Source organism: Garra rufa, chromosome 11 (assembly GCF_049309525.1).
Source record: "Garra rufa chromosome 11, GarRuf1.0, whole genome shotgun sequence".
Classification (NCBI taxonomy): domain Eukaryota; kingdom Metazoa; phylum Chordata; class Actinopteri; order Cypriniformes; family Cyprinidae; genus Garra; species Garra rufa.
The window spans coordinates 21,369,258-21,388,429 of record NC_133371.1 but is presented as its reverse complement, the minus strand read 5'-3'; the positions used below and the strand labels follow the sequence as shown (position 1 = coordinate 21,388,429).

The following is a 19,172-nucleotide window of genomic DNA, read 5'->3' as shown; positions in this document are numbered from 1 at the left end:
ATATATATATATATATATATATATATATATATATATAATATATATATATATATATATATATATATATATATATATATATATATATATATATATAGAGAGAGAGAGAGAGAGAGAGAGAGAGCATAAAAGTAATTGAAAAGTACAAAAAAATATACATATAGTGCATTTTTACTTTTTTCTTCCCATCTTACTATAGGTACTCGAAACAGCCCCAGAACACTAGAAATCGCAATGGATGGAGTTGAACCTGGGTCCCCCACAATCCCAATCACTGGAGGAGGGCCAGTGCAGTTGAGGTTGGAGTAGTGCTCTTCTGTGCCACTAACTAGAGATATGGCAGCACGAAATGCCATTCCTAGCATCACACAGTTGTCATAAAGATGGTAACCAAGAGTGATGTTAGGCAGCAGATTTGGATTCTTATTGATCTCATCTATAGCAAAGACCATGGTCTGCACCTGCTGGAAGCTTTCCATATCAAATCTAAAGAAAAAATAATGTTTTTTTTATATATATATATATAAAGCAGTGTTTATAACATGATACAAAAAAATAAGTAAATACAAAATTAGCAATAATACATTCCAAATATGTCTGAAATCAGCAATCATGGAGCCCTCCTATGGTACACATTTGACAATATAACAATATAATTTTTTTCATTTATTATTATTATTTAAGATAACATTATATTGCCCATCATTTAGCAAACACTGTCATATTTCTCAGTCATTTTTATTTATTGTTATTATTTAAAATCTACGTCTCTTTCTTCTTTTGTAGTTATGAAGTCGTTCTTGCTCCAGACTCACTTCTCACAGTATGGTGGTTCTGGAGCAACTCTGAAGTTCAGCTCTGGGAACACTGTGAAAAAATGAACCTCAAACAGACCTCCAAGAATAACATCTCCATCCTGGTACATTCCATTTAACTTGAAACGTCCCTGCAGCTGACATGTACCTGATCTGAGGATTGAAGCTGCAGAGATGCAGTTAAAGGACAGATACAGGCAGATGTTTAGAGTGATCCACATCTCTCTCTTTCTAACCAACTTACCCATCCTGTCTGCTAATTTATCATGACAGTTGTGTGGGGTGTTGCTTAAAAGAGCAGGAGGTGCTAAGTTGGCATCTCTGGAAGTCATGATGTCACCTTTCCATCCCATCATTTCCTTTTCAAATCTGTATTAATAAATGGTTAAAATTTTAGATGTTTATGCTGGGGTTTGTTAGATAAAAAATAAATAGTTAATACACATTTACAGTACATTTAAATAGTTATTTATAGATGCTGAGCTAAGAAACTTGGAGCTAAGAGAATGGTTTTATCCGTTGATCATTTAGATTAGTTGAAAAGGCTAAAGGATTCAGACAAAACAGTCATTATATCTACTTGTCAATTTCCCCTCACTATCAGAACGTCCTCTAGATGTCAGTCTTGCATTTGACTTTTGCTTGAGATGTTAAACCGTGGTCCTGACTCTCTGTGGTCATTAAAAATCCTAGGATGTTCTTTCAAAAAGTGTAGGGATGTTACCCCGGCATCCTTACCAAATTAGCCAATTGGCCTCTGTCCATTATCATGACCTCCTAATCATCCACATACTGTATAGTGATTGGCTTCAAAATTAAGGTTGAACCACTGATGTCACATGGACTGTTTTAACAATGTCCTTACTACTTTTCTTGGCCTTGAATGTGGTAGTTGCATTTCTGTCTATGCAGGGTCAAAAAGCTCTCATTTCATCAAAAATATGTCAATTTATGTTCCGAAGGTCTTACTGATTTGGAACGACATGAGGGTGAGAAATGACAGAATTTTCATTTCTAGGTGAACTAACCCTTTACTGTTTATTTGTTTATTAAGCAAAGTTGATCTCTAAAATTATTTTCCCAAAAATTTCTAAAATAAAGTTCCCAATGTTCTAATCTCTGTGGTATTATGAAATTCACTAAATATTGGCTCTCAGATAATCTCTCATGGTTGTGGTAGGAACATATGAGGGAAAATTGAACCACATTCAACGTGTTATGTTAGATAATTACAGGCCCGGCTCAACAATCAAATCACTAAGGCTGCTTCTAAAATGAGTGAAGGTGCTTCAAACCTTAAAGGAGTTCACTTCTAGAACAAAAATTTACAGATCATGTACTCACCCCATCGTCATCCGTCATATTTTTTTTTTAAGTTTTTAAAAGTTTTTTTGAGGAAAACATTTCAAGAATTATCTCCATATAGTAGACTTCAATGGTGCCTGTGAGTTTGACCGTCCACAATGCAGCTTCAAAGGGCTCTAAATTATCCCAGTCAAGGAATAAGGGTCTTATCTAGCGAAATGATCTGTCATTAAAAAAATAAATAAAAATTTGAACCAACTTTTTAAAGATGGGGAAAAAATGAGATGAGAGTTTTTTGACATACTTTAACTGCATTGACCCAGATAACACAGAATACGCATGCGCATGGCAGAGCTAGACAAGACGAGCATTTGAGGTTAAAAAATTATATAATTTTTTTTAGAAAATGACTGATTGTTTCACTAGATAAGACCCTTATTCTTTTATAGAGCCTTTTGAAGCTGCATTAAAATAGCATTTTGGACGTTCAAACTCATGGGCACCAATAAAGTTCACTATATGGAGACAATTCCTGAAATATTTTCCTAAAAAAAAAAAAACATAATTTCTTTACGACTGAAGAAAGAAAGGCATGAACATCTTGGATGACAACGGGTGAGTTGATTATCTATATTTTTTGGTTCTGGAAATGAACTATTCCTTTAATATCATACAGTATATAGGCCTGACCATAATGTTTTGTGCCGTTCATTGCTATGGCGTATAGAGTGCTCCTTTATAATCACTTTAAATTTGTCACTCATTTTAGTTCATTGTGTCTATATTTTATTATAATGAGAGTATTATTGTGTGTGCAGAACACAACACTGTACAAAAATGCTGGTGTTTTGGGTAGTGAGTGAACTCTAACCTTGTAACGCCAGCCCAGCAGAGGGAGCCCTCACCCAGTCAGACAGTTGCTGCTCCCTCTGCTGCTTCTCTGGTTATTTCCTGTCTGTCAGCCATTTAAGCGGGGCATGCCAAACAGACCGGTGCAAAGTATTTTTTTGCTCTTGCGGTCCTTACCAAGCGTTTTTACCTGGAGGGGAATTTAACTGCACGCTGAAAGACCTAATTGCATATGCACTGTTGTTAAATGGCTCTCCTGTTACTGTGGGAGTCTCAGATGAGGACAACAATGTTCCCACAGTAAATGCCAGCCCAGAGCCACAACACAAGATGTCTGCTAGCGCAGAGCCACAGTGCAAGATGTCTGCTAGCTCAGAGCCACAGCACCAGATGTCTGCTAGCGCAGAGCCACAGCGCAAGATGTCTGCTAGCCCGGGGCCACAGCGCAAGATGGCCAGAGACAGTTCACAAGATGGCTGCCATTCCTGCGTCCCCGGCCAAGATGGCCATCCTTCCCGAGTCTGCTCACAAGATGGCCGCCAGCCCAGAGCCACCCCACAAGATGGCCGCCCTTCCAGAGCCTGTTCGCAAGATGGCTGCCACTCCCAAGTCTGCATGCAAGAGGGCTGCCGTTCCTGAGTTCCCGGCCAAGACGGCCTCCGTTCCTGAGTCCACGGCCAAGATGGCTGCCGTTCCTGAGTCCCCGGCCAAGATGTCCGCCCTTCCAGAGTCTGCTCACAAGATGGCCGCTACTCCCAAGTCTCCTTGCAAGATGGCCGCTACATCTGCCCTTCATCATGTCAACTCCGTTTCAAGGTGGTTGGTGTCCAGCGTGAAAGATCCACCGCTGCTGTCGGCTCGTGCAGCTAGTCTCCTAATGTCAGCCATGCCAGCTCACACCACGTCAGCCAAGCCAATGACCACTTATGCCATATCTGCCAAGCCACAGCCTGTTATGTCCACGTTATGTCTTCTGCCTCAGAGTCTGCACCTATCATGGCCGCCCCTTCAGATGTGGTTCCTCAGTCAAGTCAAGTTACAGCTGCTGTTCCTGTCAAGTCAAGTTACAGCTGCTGTTCCTGCCAAGTCAAGTCAAGTTACAACTGCTATTCCTGCCAAGCCAAATCATGTCACAGTCGCTGTTCCTAATAAGTCAAGTCACATTACAGCTGCTACTCCTGCTAAGTCCAGTCACGTTACAGCAGCACTTCCTGAGTCAAGTCAAGCAGCACTTCCTGAGTCAAGTCAAGCAGCACTTCCTGAGTCAAGTCAAGCAGCACTTCCTGAGCCAAGTCAAGCTGAACCTCCTGAGTCACATCAAGACACTACAGTACCTCCTGAGTCACGTCAAACCGCAGCTGTTCCAGCCACGCCAAGTCAAGTCACAGTTATTTCATCAGAGCCAAGTCAAGTCATGGCTGTTCCCTCAGAGCCAAGTCAAGTCACAGCTGTTCCCTCAGAGTCAAGTCAAGTCACAGCTGTTCCCTCAAAGCCAAGTCAAGTCACAGCTGTTCCCTCAGAGTCAAGTCAAGTCACAGCTGTTCCCTCAAAGCCAAGTCAAGTCACAGCTGTTCCCTCAAAGCCAAGTCACGTCTCGCCTGAGCGTCCAGAGCCAAGTCACGTCTCACCCGAGCGTCCAGAGCCAAGTCACGTCTCGCCCGAGCATCCAGAGCCAAGTCATGTCTCGCCCGAGCATCCAGTGCCAAGTCACGTCTCGTCCGAGCATCCAGAGCCAAGTCACGTCTCGCCTGAGCCATGCCATGTCTCGTTTGATCTGCCAGAGCCACGCCATGTCTCGTCTGATCTGCCAGAGCCACGTCACGTTGTGATTGCCAGTGTAATGGACACTCCTCTGATGTCAGCTCAGGCTGCAGGCCTCCCAAGCCACGCAGAACCTTCGCTCCCAAGCCAAGCAAGTCATGCAGAGCCGACGCTCCTAAGCCAAGCAAACCACGCAGAACCGACACTCCCAAGTCAAGCAAGCCACGCAGAGCCGACGCTCCCAAGCCAAGCAAACCACGCAGAGCTGACGCTCCCAAGCCTCTCATCTTCCAGCCCGGTAGGCATCCCATTGCCTACTGCATTACCTGTTATGGCAATCACCATTTTGAGTGTGTGGGCTGCACACTGCATCCCAGAGGCCTCATCCGTCCATGAGTCTTTCCACGAGTTTGCTCCAGAGGCCTCGCCTGTCCATGCATCCGTGCACAAGTCTGCTCCCAACTCCTCATCTATCCACATGTCCGCTGCGCCAATGCCCCTTACCCAGTCAGACAGTTGCTGCTCCCTCTGCTGCTTCTCTGTTTATTTCCTGTCTGTCAGCCATTTAAGTGGGCCATGCCAAACAGACCGGTGCGAAGTATTGTTTTGCTCTTGCAGACCTTACCAAGCATTTTTCCATGTTTCCAGGTTTCCATGTTTCCTAGCCTTGTTGTTTTTCTAGCCATAGTTCTGTTTTAGTTTCTTAGTCTAGCCTTAGTTTTCCCGGTTTCCTTGTTTTGTTTCATTGTTTGTTTCTTTGTTACTTTGGACTGCTCTTTTGGTTTTGACCCATGGCTGTCTTTTCTGATTACGCTTTTGTCTTGCCCTTGACATTCATGTTTGCTCGTGATTGACCCTGCCTGTCTTGACCACGTCTGCCAATAAAGCTGCATTTGGCTCTATTCACCCTGTCCCAGAGTCCTATTGTTACAGACCTAAACACCTCTGATTGGCAGTTGTGATCAAGAAATAAACAGATCCATCTGTGATTGGCTACATTGCTCAACACTGGTAAAACACATTGTAAAGAGAAACCTTTAACTCTCTCCAAAGCCCAAACACAAATATGCACTATATAGTTTGTCAAATCTGCAGTGATATGCTACTACAACTTCAACTGAGGGTGCTCTTGATTTTGAGGGCAAATATTTACCCCACCCATCCTTCCTGCTAAAAAAGGTCTCCCCCTCTTTCCAAATTCAGATTTAACCCACCATTCAATGTCTAATGCAATATTTTTTTGTGATCATTAGCCATAATGATCATATCAAATATTTATGTATAATTCATTAATATATATTTTTCTATTTTATTTTATTTTATTTTTATTTTATTTTATTTTTTGTGTTTTATGTATATCTGTTTGTGGTACTTTTATTTTTAAGCTCACATGCATCAGTGATATCTATATTCATGATCTTGCCTATGGCCCCACAACATCATGCTTCAATGACATTGTCATTGATTTTCTGTTGAAACCTCAACTTTGTTTCAAAATAAATTGCAGGTACAAAAGGAATGTTGAACCAAGTTTTGGAACTAACTGGTCATAGACTTCATTCATCTGAGCTTATGCACCTGTTTTTGTTTCTAATGCTTTAAAGTGAAAAGTGTGCTAACTGAAAGAAAACAAGTTGGCAAAAGATAGAACCCAGGATTTGGTAATAATATATCATAATAGGGGATTTATAAGCACATTTTTTGTAGGCAATTTATTTTTGACTTGGAACACCACAAATGCAACTCGCTGCTTAAGCACCATAGTACAATTCATCATTGTAGAAACTAACTAGCTAGTCATGAATGTTTCCAAAACATGGTTGCATCTCAATTTGAACCACATTGGTTTAACAATATAGGACGGTCATTAATGACATGGTTTTTGCACCACATTTTTGTAAATCTATTTATTTATTTAAATTTATTTATTTCTCTTCCCATGATGGCTTTTTAGTGTTTCTCTCTGGGTGAAAAAGTATGATGTAGCACTTTGGGGCAAATATGGCCACCAATAATCCAAAACTAGAAGCTAGAATGGCAAAAATCTCCACAGCCACTGAATATTTCCCTGGAGAGCTCACATATGCTGAAACAAAGGTGATCCACACAGCACAGAAGATCAACATGCTAAAAGTGATTAACTTTGTGTAAGGATTATTTAGCTCAAATTTATAATGATTCAAATAATGAATCGAATCGAAAGATTCGGAACTTGATTAAATTGATTCAGAGTTAATAGATTACACTTCTTGACCATTCGTCCGGCGAAGTTGTCAAATTCAGTATACTGTATCAACTCAAAAAGGTTTATATTATGATCCTGGCCAAGATCACAAATAAACCAAAATATTACGTTAGGAAATTTTAAAGCTGAGGTAGCTTGATCTAAACACAGATAGAACTTTTGTGAACATAAAATTCAAGACACTTCTTTTAATGAAACAATGATTTATTGACTACTCTAAGACACAAAACTAATTTACTAAAACACAAACACACACACATACATTCACACTCACACTCATACAGTTCCGGGGATGAGAAATTACTGAATTGAAGAGAACCCCAAATGTTCTATCATCTTAACTAGTTCTTAGATCGCAACCTTAGAAAATCACAAAAGCAGAGACTTAGCTTTTAACTACTTAGGGAATATTTTGCACCAGTTTCAGCTAGAATGTGAGACCCTGTTTTACTTGCGTTTGTGCCGGGAACAGGGATTCCGGGGGCTCGTCTGAGCGAAAGTTCTGGTTGGTTGCTGGTCGATGACGTCTTTGGGAGATCCTTCGAAGTGGAGGATTGGGTTGCTGGAGCCGGTCTTCGGTTGCCTGGTTACGCGGTTCGATGCGTTCGGATCTCTTCTGTATCAGAGTTGCGAGACTTTGAAGAGTTTGGCAGTCACGAAGTTTCAGTTTGTTCTGTAGAGTTTTGATGGCGCAATCGCGTGCTTGGTCAAGTCAAGTGGTCAAGCGCAGATGGAAGAACACTCCAACCACAAGAGGCGAAAGGCGTGAGGCGAGAGCTGAGAGCTCTGAGTTCGCTGAGTTCTGGTAGGAACATAAAGTTTTTAAACGGGCCGCTAGGGCACGTCCCACGATGCTGGGATCCAATGGCATTGCTAAAGGGGCGGGTCATGCCACCCCCTTTCTGTCCTGTAATTCCTTCTGGTATGTGACTTATTAGGATATGGATTTCTCTGCAATTTTTGTTATTAACTTCAATAAACTATTTCAATGCATAAAGTATACACAATATCATTTTCTCGTTCATTCAGACAAACTGCATTCATCATGATATTTCATCGCATATTAAACAGTGGTATATTGCTTGCATGCTAATACATTTGTCACTGCTAAAGGCATATAAATGCATAGATTAAACTCCAACGATCACATAAAACACATCAAACATATAAAAGAAAACATATGATACTGTTGATAAGCTGATTGTTTCTTAAAGATTGTCTCTGCAGCGTACTCAATTGAGACACTGCGTTGGATTCGGAATGTCAGACGAGAGTGGGACAGGAAGTCCAAAAAAAAGTGAGTCACGCTGGACGCATCATGTGCCTTGCCAGCTTTATTTCAAAAGACTGGAGCTTTGTTCCTTAGGTGCTCTAAAACAGAGAGCGTTTTTTTTTTCTCTCTGGATGCGTACGTCGCGTTTTGCAAGAATTAGCTAATTCTGGTCAGGAGTTTAACCCGAGGTGACAATTTACCCTTCGTCTTTCACGAGTCTGTCAGCACAAACCACCCATTATCCTTCTGATTGGATCAACTTTTAGTGCTGCCGTGTTTCCGGGAGTGATGGCGCGAAGGCAAATGAAGTTTGGGGTACACAAAGTTGAAGAAGGCTTCACTCTTTGCAGAATCTAATGGCAACTAGCCAGGACAAAGGAATCTTTGAAGTGTGATGACTTGTTCGGTATTTGCGCTTTGCGTTATCGAATTCCTACATTTGCTTCATTAAAATTATCTGGAAGGTTTCTCACTAGAAAGGCTAACATGAAGCTCACTGCTGCCAACAGGCCAATGTATCCCAGCAACATAGAAAAACCAGCCACTGAGCCAATAGCACATTCATTTACTATTTTAGAACGGATATACTGGTTGTTTTTATGTGGTGTTAGAGAGGCAGTTGATAGCCAAATTGCACATATCACAACTTTAAATGCTGTTTGGATCAGAACTGCATCTTTGTTGAATTGCTCCAAACCATTTCATTAGACTTTTGCCCTCAGGCCGGGATGATTTAAACACGGCTATTACCACCATTGTCTTGACGAGGATGCTGGAGACACACAGGACAAAGCTTATTCCAAATATAGCATGTCTTAACTGACAAGTCCACAACTGTGGCTGGCCAATGAAAAGCAGCACACACATGAAACACATTTTGAGTGACAGCAACAGCAGGAAACTGAGCTCTGAATTGTTTGCGCGCACAATTGGAGTGTTGTGGTGATGACAGAAGATGACCATCACAACAACACAGAAGCAGGTGCCAAGCAGGGAAGCGGTGGTCAGAGAGATGCCCAAAGGTTCCTCATAGGACAGAAACTCAACTACTTTGGGGACACACTGATCCTTATTTGGATTGGACCAGAAATCATCTGGACACATTGGGCACTCAATGGCATCTGTGGATAGGTGAGAATTTAAGAAGAAATTACATTTAAATTATATTCAAATTTTGGCAACAACAATTATCTCACCTGTTGTATTAGAAATCTCTCCATCTGCACATGACAGGCAGTCAAAACAGAAGACAGGAAGGCCCTTTCTTGTGGCTTGTCTGGTGCCTGGGGAGCAGCTCTCACTGCACACAGATCGTGGGGGCTGAAAAAGACAGCATCTGTTATAAATAATTTGTTTTAAATCTTTGCATAGTAACAATATAATAATAACATTTGTCTTCTTATGTTCTTCATTAATAGTTAGACTTTATATCTGTAAAAAGGATTACATTAAAATGCAATGTTACTTTTTTTGGCTCAAAGTTCCAGTATATTGCATCCTCATTTAGTGTGAGAACCATCCCTGCTGAGCCTTCATTTACTCCTCCGACCTCTTGGACCCTTACTGATCCGTCAGAGCTAGGGTGCCAGTTCAACACATCATAGATGGCCAAAGCATCTCCATTCTTATGAAAAGACGCTTGATCCCCAAAGCCTGTGGTGAATTTCATTTTCTTTAGATAGTGGACCAGCTGTAGAGTTTGTAGATGGATTGTGTGTTACATTTTTATCTGAAATTAGAATTATTATAGAACACATATTTTGCTTTCCTATGTTTGGATCTTCTATATACCTGGAGAGAATCTGCAATACACCCGTGGGTCTTACCTACCAGGGTTTCAGGTTGATTATGTCAGCACAGCTGTCCTCTCCCCTCCTCACACTGCATCAGGTCATGAAGTGCATGTGCCAGGGCATAAACTGCCTTATAGACATTATAAGCTGCTCTTAACCCTGAAACATCAGTGTATGGTGTGTATGTGGTGCTCAGATCCTCCTCTCATGTACACACCTTTTTAATTTGTTCTCCATCTGTCTCTGTTTTAAAACTGCACACAAACATGTTATCCCAGAAGATCCTTAACATATTATTTTATGGATCATTGCTGGGATGGAGATGTAAGAGAAACTCATGAAGTCCCTGGATCTCCCCACGCCTGATGGCGATGCCCAGTGTGCCTCTCAGGAATGGCAGGAAATGTGGAGTGTGAAATACGGGTGCAGTGCAGTGATGCGCGGGTTGATCCGAAATGAGCGGTTACCCGCGGTCACCCGCGGTTACCCGCGGTTACGAGTCATCCAAAAATATTTTTAATGATATTCGGGTCGCGGTCGGTTGGGCCATTTGAAATAAAGATGCCAATTAAACCTTTGTAATTTATATAGTACTAGACACAATTTTCTATGAAATACATAAGCCTACACTTGGCTGAATAATATTTACCTTTTGAATGTTGAGCGTTATTAACTGCTGACGCGGGACAAAATGCCCGATTTCCCAACACGTTGAACTGAGCAATGCCATTGTACCATTTTAATAGGCTACTTTTAAACGCATATAGCTCAGTAATGTCAGCTTTATGTATTTTCTGAGGGGGTGGGATTTTTGTTGGGAAAGTCGGGGAAGAGACGCACACTTTGATTAGACTGGATAAACACAAGCAGCATCTTAATTGTTAAGAAAATGGCATTCCTAATAAATGTCTCGAATATTTTGATTATGCTTCTCTTTCTTTTTGGAATTATTAGACACATTTCACTATGTCTTTTCAAATGCCTAGGTCAGTTTAATTTCCTTAATTATAAAATTTCTAGCTCTGTTTTTAAACGTTTATTCAAGCAATAATATGTAAATTATCTCATGTATATGCTTGTTTAAAACCAGGGATTAAAAACGAATTCCAAGTAAAAACGGTATTTTTTCTTTACATTTCCAGAGAGCGAAACGAACAAAATTAAACATTACTTAATAAAATCAAAGCACTATAATTTCCTTATCATTTGATACAACTATTATAGCTATACAAATATAAAATAATATTATTTTGTCATATTCGTGATTCCTGAATTTATATATGAAAACTTCGTTTTGAAGTGCATTCATTATGTTTGTATAAGAAAAGTCGTCAACCTAGCCTATTAAGTTCAATTAATATTCTTGATAATTTTTAGAAGAAGTTAAAAGTTAAGAAAAAGGCTAATCTTTTTCTTAACTTTTATTACACTGTAGATCGAAATAAAATAATTATTGATCATATTTAACATCGGAGAATCACTGACATAATTTAGAGCACTTCGAAAACTAAACTATTTAAATCTGTATAAAGGAAAGACAAAATAAATCACAACAAGAACAATCTGTATTTTTCTTGTAATCAAGAACATGTCTTTTGACAAAATTAGCCTACCTAATTAATGCCGAATGATGTTTGACAGTGAACGCACCTCAACCGCAGCCGCATATAATCGCTGCTGTCAGTCGCAAATATTACACATGCGGGTCAGGAAGCGGGTCGGGTACAATATTTACTTTTTTTTTTTTTGCGGTCCGAGTTGCGGGCGGGTTAGTTGAAAATGTCGGTCGGGTTCGGGTTGTTTATACATTGACCCGCGCATCACTGGTGCAGTGGCCCAAGCTTCACTGGCAATCCACTGTCTGCCTGTCAGGTTTTGCAAAACCACCTCATCCATCAAAGGCAGGAAATAGGGTAAAGTTGAAAAAACAACCACCACTCTAGCTGTAGAGGACTGAATGACTCCCATTATATGCTGAATATTTCTGGGATTGTTATCGTTAGGCAGGATTTCAGAAAAGCTAGACAACCTCCAAACAGCTGGATTTCCTGCTTAAAGAAGCATAGATTCCGTAGTTGCCATCGCTGTAGAGAAGACCAGCCCATGTCCATCCAAAATCCTCAAAATCATAGCCTGCACCTGGAAGGCATCACTGGGGATTGTTCTGAAGAAAGAGGGGTACTTTGTTTTGTCACTCAAACAGGAGCAGGTGGCGTAGTGACTTATCTAATTAGGAAAAAAGGAGAGAGAAGGCATGAGACAGAGAAATGGAGGCGTGCAGATGCAAAACCAATTTAAAATGGGTGCTTTTGAAGCAGTGGTTTGTGAAGCTCCGAAAACTTTGCCTCAATAGTTTCACATCATTTGTTTCGGACCAGTGGTTTAGAGGGTGTATCAAAGTCCAAAGTCATGTGATTTCATTAAATGAGGCTTTGTTTAGAAATATCATTGTTTAACCATTGGGGGGGCAATATCTGCAAAACCATAAATCATGCTTTTTATGGTTCACTGAGATCACCCCCAGTGGCAAACCACTGAACCAATGCGTATGGTTTTTATGAAATCTCAAATCAGTTTTATGTATATTTGTATAATTAAAAGAAAGAGTAGAGGGCCCAACAAGCCCTGCAACAGCACAGCACAGTTTTGAAAAGCAGGTGTCACCAGCATGTTGTGTTTGTTTTTGAAACAGTAAATCATTTTGTGAAACAATTGGTTTAATTGATTTGAAGCTTCGAAAAGGTTTGTTTCTGCTTGTCATCACTATACCCTGGTGGATGGCTGCAGTATAGGTCTTAAACCCACCCTGTCCATGTAAATGAATTGGACGTTGGCCAAACTACACACACACACACACACACACACACACACTATCAGTCAAAAGTTTTTGAACAGTAAGATATTTAGTTTTTTTTTTTGTTTTTTTTTTTAAGAAGTCTGCTCACCAAGCCTACATTTATTTGATCCAATGTACAGCAAGAACAGTCAAATTCTGAAATATTTTACTATTTAAAAAAACTTTTCTATTTGAATATATTTTAAGATGTAATTTATTTAAAAAAAAATCAACTCAGCTGCTTTCAACATTTGACGCACCTTAAAGTGCTTTAACCCCGACAATTGCTGCTTGTAGCGATATTTCTAATGGTTTTAGTTATTTGATGCTATAAAAAAATAAAAATTAAGTCTGTGGGAGTGGGAGACCTTGATACAGCTGCTCCATCTCTCAATCACTACAGTGCAGACTCTTGCTTCAAATTATATCATCAGTGCAAAATGAGAGTAGCCAGTTGGTGAAATTAAATAGAGCTGCATCATCCCTTATTTATTAAATCAAGCATATTTTCATTTTATAATACATTTACTAACAATTTATAGTTTATATTATTATGAACAAGAATATTTGATCCTGACTCTACCTCTTTCTCTCTTTATGTACAGTGAGAAAAAAAACAATTTGATCCCCTGCTGATTTTTATGTTTGCCCACTGACAAAGAAATGATCAGTCTATAATTTTAATGGTAGGTTTATTTTTACAGTGAGAGACAGAATAACAACAACAACTACAACAATCCAGAAAAATGCTTCAAAAAAGTTATAAGCCACTCCAGGACCTTAATATGCTTATTCTTGAGGCATTCCTTTGTTGCTTTGGCCGTGTGTTTTGGGTCATTGTTATGCTGGAATACTCATCCACAACCTATTTTCATATGCCCTGGCTGTGGTTCACACACAAGATTTGACGGTACATGGCCCTGTCCATCGTCCTTTTGTTGCGGTGTATTTGTCCTGTCCCCTTAGCAGAAAAACACTCCCAAAGCATAATTGTTCCACCTCCATGTTTGACGGCGAGGATGGTGTTCTTGGGGTCATAGGCAGCATTCCTCCTCCTCCAAACACGGCGGGTTGAGTTGATGCCAAGGAGCTCGATTTTGGTCTCATCTGACCACAACACTTTCACCGAGTGCTCCTCTGAATCATTCAGATGTTCATTGGCAAACTTCATATGGACCTGTACTTGTGCTTTCTTGAGCAGAAGGACCTTGCGGACACTGCAGGATTTTAATCCTCCACAGCAGAGTGTGTTACCAAGTGTTTTCTTGGTGACTATGGTCCCAGCTGCCTTGAAATCATTGACAAGATCCTCCCGTGTAGTTCTGTGCAGATTCCTCACTGTTCTCATGATCATTGAAACTCCACGAGGTGAGATCTTGCATGGAGCCCAAGACCTAGGGAGATTGACAGTTATTTTGTTTCTCTTCCATTTGCGAATAATCGCACCAACTGTTGTCACCCTGTCACCAAGCTGCTTGATGATGGTCTTGTAGCCCATTCCAGCCTTGTGTAGGTTGTTCCCTGACATCCTTGGACAGCTCTTTGGTCTTGGTCATGGTGGAGAGTTTGGAATCTGATTGATTGATTGCTTTTGTGGACAGCTATCTTTTATACAGGTAAAGAGAGTGCTCCTAATCTCAGCTCATTACCTGTATAAAACACACCTGGGAGCCAGAAATTTTGCTGATTGATAGGGGATCATATACTTACTTCACTCATTAAAATGCAATTCAATTTATAACTTTTTTGAAATGTGTTTTTCTGTATTTTGTTGTTGTTGTTGTTGTTGTTGTTATTCTGTCTCTCACTGTTAAAATAAACCTACCATTAAAATTATAGACTGATAATTTCTTTGTCAGTGGGCAAACATACAAAATCATCAGGAGATCAATTTTTTGTTTCCTCACTGTAGGCCCATGTATGCAGATTTCACAATGAGTTCAGGTTGATCACAAGGATTCACTGCACTGACCAGCAGACAGCTGCTTGGCTTAAAAATGTCTTTTAGTGCTTCATACATCACTGCTGTTATATGTTACCTGCCTTTTAGTCTGGTGGCCCATTTCAAAATCAATTTACAGTTTTTTGCTGATTAGTTCTCTGATTGTTACCAGGTGAAACACCAATCTTTGCCAATTACCTTTTGTATATTTAATCCATTTGTTTCCTGTGTTCTTTTTCTTGTCCATGAATGGGTGATGTCTTCAGTTTGGTTTTCTGCTTGTTGTTGTATTATTATTCTGTTAACAAACTTACTGTACATGGTTTTAGGTGTACTCACTGAGTGGAGAAGTCTAGCATAAGTGACTATAAGTAGTTTGATGGGACAAATAAAATTACAAATATGAATAACAAAAATTGATATAGGGTTTTCAAATGCAAACAAATGGATAACTTATATGGTAATAATTTAAGGCCTACTACAAATCAGTAAGCATTGCAAAAAGCTTATTTATGAAGATGAAACTCAAAACGATACGAGGCAGTCAAATCAGAACTCATAATTTTACATCACAGTAATGCAAAGCTATTTCTTTTGTGTTTCTCTTCCCATGATGGCTTTTTTTGTGTTTTTCTCTGGATGTAAAAGGATTATGTAGCACTTTGGTGCAAATATGGCTACCAGTAATCCAAAACTGGAAGCTAGGATGGCAAATATCTCCACAGCTACTGCATATTTCCCTGGTGAGCTCACATATGCTGGAACAAATGCAATCCACACAGCACAGAAGATCAACATGCTAAAGGTAATGAACTTTGCTTCATTAAAATGATCTGGAAGGTTCCTTGCAAGGAAAGCTAACAGAAAACTTACTGCTGCCAGAAAGCCAATGTAGCCCAGAAGCACTGCAAACCCAGCCACTGAGCCAACAGCACATTCATATACTATTTTGGAGCTGACATACTGGCTATTTTTATGGGGTGCTGGAGAAGCATTTGATAACCAGACTATGCATATTGCCACCTGGAGGGCTGTTAGGACTACAACTGTGCCTCTTTGCTGGGCTGTCCCAAACCATTTCATTGCACCTTTACCCTCTGGTCGAGATGACTTGAATACAGCTATTACCACCATAGTCTTGACCAGGATGCTGGAGACGCACAGGACAAAGCTTATACCAAACACAGCATGTCTTAACTGACATGTCCACAACTGCGGCCGGCCAATGAACAGCAGCACACACAAAAAACACAGCTTGAGTGACAACAGCAATAGAAAGCTGAGCTCCGAATTGTTGGCGCGTACTATGGGAGTGTTACGGTGATGAGCAAAGATGGCCATCACAAGAGCACAGATGCAGGTGCCAAGCAGGGAAGCAGAGGTCAGAGAGATGCCCAGAGGATCCTCATAGGATAGAAACTCTTCTTCTTTGGGAACACACTGATCCTTATCTGGATTGGACCAGAAATCATCTGGACATATTGTACACTCATTAGCATCTGTAACAGATACATAAATTAAAGAGAAAAGAGAGAGAGGGGGGTTGGGGGTTTCAGATGATATTCAAATTTTAGATTAATAAGAAATGGAAAAGAATAGAAAAATATTATTATTTTAAAATCTTATCACCGGTTGTATTAGAAATTTCTCCATCTGCACATAGCAGGCAATCAAAGCAGCAGGCAGGAAGGCCCTTTCTCCTGGCACGTCTGGTTCCTGGGGGGCAGCTCTCACTGCACACAGACCTTGGGGGCTAAAAGAGACATCATTTGTCATGTATTTGTCATTTGTTTTACAGGATAATTAATTTGATTAACATGATTTCATTAATTCATTCATAGTTTTGAGTAGTATTTAGACTATTTATCTGGAAAAAAGATGATTATAATGTCATGTTAATTACTTTTTTCATCTCAGAGTTCCAGTATAATGCATCCTCATCCAGTGTGAGCACCCTTCCTGTTGCTGCCCCTTCATTTACCACACCAACTGTGCGGACAACGATCGACCCATCAGAGCTTGGCTGCCAGTTCATCACATCATAAATTGCCAGGGCATCTCCATTTTCATCAAATGAAACATGATCCCCAAAGCTTGTGGTAAAGTTCACTTTTTGTAGGTAGTAAACTAGCTGTACAGTTTGTAGACAGGACAGGTGTTATACATTGTACTTTTTATTTTAATTTTGTGTCTAGTTATTTCTTTAATTTGACTTAAATTTGCATTATATAATTGAGCCTTACTTGCCAGGGCTGTAGGTTGGTTATATCTGCACAGCTGTTTCCACTGAATGGTCCTCTCCCCTCCTCACACTGCATCAGGTCATGAAGTGCATGTGCCAGGGCATAAACTGTTTTATACACATTATATGAGGCCCTTAGCTCTGAAACATCACTATATGCTGTATTTGTGCTGCTCAGATCCTCTTGCCCTGAACACATTTTTTCTCCTCTTCCTCCGATGTTGAACCTGCAGTTAAACATGTTCTCCCAGAAGATTCTCACCATATTGTTTCTTTGATCATTGTTAGGACGGAGGTGTAGCAGAAATTCATGAAGTCCTTGGATCTCTCCACGCCTAATGGCAATACCCAATGTGCCCCCTAGGAAGGGCAAAAGACGCTGAGTGTGAAATACAGGTGAAGTAGCCCAGGCTTCACTTGCAATCCACTGTCTGTCTGTTATATTCTGCAATACCACTTCATCCATCAAAGGCAACACATATGTTGAAGTGGAGAACACCACCACCACTCTTGCTGTAGAGGCTTGTATCACTCCCACTGTTTGCTGAATATCTTTGCGGTTGTTATCTAGAGGCAAGATTTCAGAAAAAGCAACACACCCTCCAAAAACCTGCACATCATGGAGGAAGGATTGAGCAGCGTGGTTGCCATAGTCATCATTACTGTAGACAAGACCAACCCAGGTCCATCCAAAATGTCTTAAAATCTTAATCATTGCCCTCACTTGGAAAGCATCACTGGGGATAGTTCTGAAGAAAGAGGGGTATTTTTTTCTGTTACTCAAACAGGAGCAGGTGGCAAAGTAACTAACCTAATAAGACAAAAGCAAGAGGAGAGATAAAGAGCAAGAAAATGAAAGACAGAGCTGCAGGAATATTGTTTACATACAAACATATAATTTTAAGGAATAGGAAGATTCTGCTCCTAATGATAATTAGTATACAGAAACAAGTACTGAAACATGCAGAAAATGTAAATAAAAGTATTATTAGTATTGGTAGTTTTATTTCATCTTACTATAGGTACTCGAAATGTCCCCAAAACACTGGAAATTGCAATAGAAGGAGTGGAATTTGAATCCCCCACAATCCCAATCACTGGAGGAGGGCCAGTGCAGTTGAGGTTAGAGAAGGACTCCTCTGTTCCACTAACCAGAGATAAGGCAGCCCGAAATGCCATTCCTAGCATCACACAGTTGTCATAAAGATGGTAACCAAGAGTGATGTTAGGCAGCAGGTTTGGATTCTTATTGATCTCATCTATAGCAAAAACCATGGTTTGTGCCTGCTGGAAACTTGCCATATCAAATCTAAGAAAAGTAGGAGAAATGTTGATATTTAGCTATTCTGAAAAGGTAATACAAAAATAAGTGAAACATCATTTGAGTAAATTCACATAGGCAATAAGAACTGTATAGCTTGTATATCCTTGAATAGCTGTACTTATCCACTTCAGACTCACTGCTCACAGTATGGTGGCTCTGGCTCTGTTCTGAAGCTTAGCTCTGGAAACACAGTGAGGAAGTGAACCTCAAACAGGCCTCCAAGTATGACATCTCCAGCCTGGTACATTCCATTCAACCTGAAGTGTCCCTGGAGCTGACAGGTACCTGATCTAAGGACTGAAGATCCAGAATTAAAGTTAAAGGAAAGATGCAGGCAGATGATTAGAGTGGTCCACATCTCTCTCATTTTCTGACCCACTCACTTCATCTCACTAATTTATGATGAAGGTCGCGGGGATGTTACTTTTACAAAGCAGGCGGTGCCAAGTGCCTATGCCTGGAAATTAGGGTGTATACATTTGATTCCCTCAATAAACTGTCCCTAAATGATCTTAGGTTGATTTCATGAAAAATGTAAACACTTCTTTGTGTGAATCCATTTGGTGATAGTAGTAGCGCAGAATTTGGACAGTTCTGTTTAAATGTTGCAACTTGTTTTGGTATTAAAAATTAAAACTAACCAATCTGCTAAATATCAACTAAATGGGGGTGAGGACATCCAAGGTGATTGCATTTGATAATCACTGTTTTCTGTGTTTGTTCCATATATTGTATGCTTACTTGATGATGTCTGCTTGCTTAGCAGCACTATACAGTGATGCCATATAAT

At 40.1% G+C, this 19,172-nt stretch overlaps 2 protein-coding genes and 1 pseudogene across 2 annotated transcripts in view; all 3 read right to left on the bottom strand.

Moving 5' to 3' along the window:
• LOC141346034 (extracellular calcium-sensing receptor-like) overlaps positions 1-1,033 on the bottom strand; it is a 4,429-nt gene extending 3,396 nt beyond the window's left edge. The window contains exons 1-2 of the mRNA XM_073850953.1: positions 813-1,033; positions 192-483 (exon numbers count right to left, since the gene is read on the bottom strand). Of these exons, the coding sequence (XP_073707054.1) occupies positions 192-483; positions 813-1,033 (513 nt within the window). The remainder of the gene's footprint in view (positions 1-191; positions 484-812) is intronic.
• A 5,605-nt stretch (positions 1,034-6,638) lies between these two features.
• LOC141345278 (extracellular calcium-sensing receptor-like) lies at positions 6,639-14,894 on the bottom strand (annotated as a pseudogene).
• Positions 14,895-15,401: 507 nt separating this feature from the next.
• LOC141346001 (extracellular calcium-sensing receptor-like) lies at positions 15,402-18,740 on the bottom strand. Its single transcript, XM_073850920.1, has 6 exons — positions 18,520-18,740; positions 18,076-18,367; positions 17,060-17,869; positions 16,720-16,947; positions 16,446-16,569; positions 15,402-16,315 (listed from the first exon to the last, which is right to left on the bottom strand). The coding sequence occupies exons 1-6, from the start codon at positions 18,738-18,740 to the stop codon at positions 15,402-15,404; spliced, it is 2,589 nt and encodes an 862-aa protein (XP_073707021.1).
• Between the last annotated feature and the right edge of the window lie 432 nt (positions 18,741-19,172).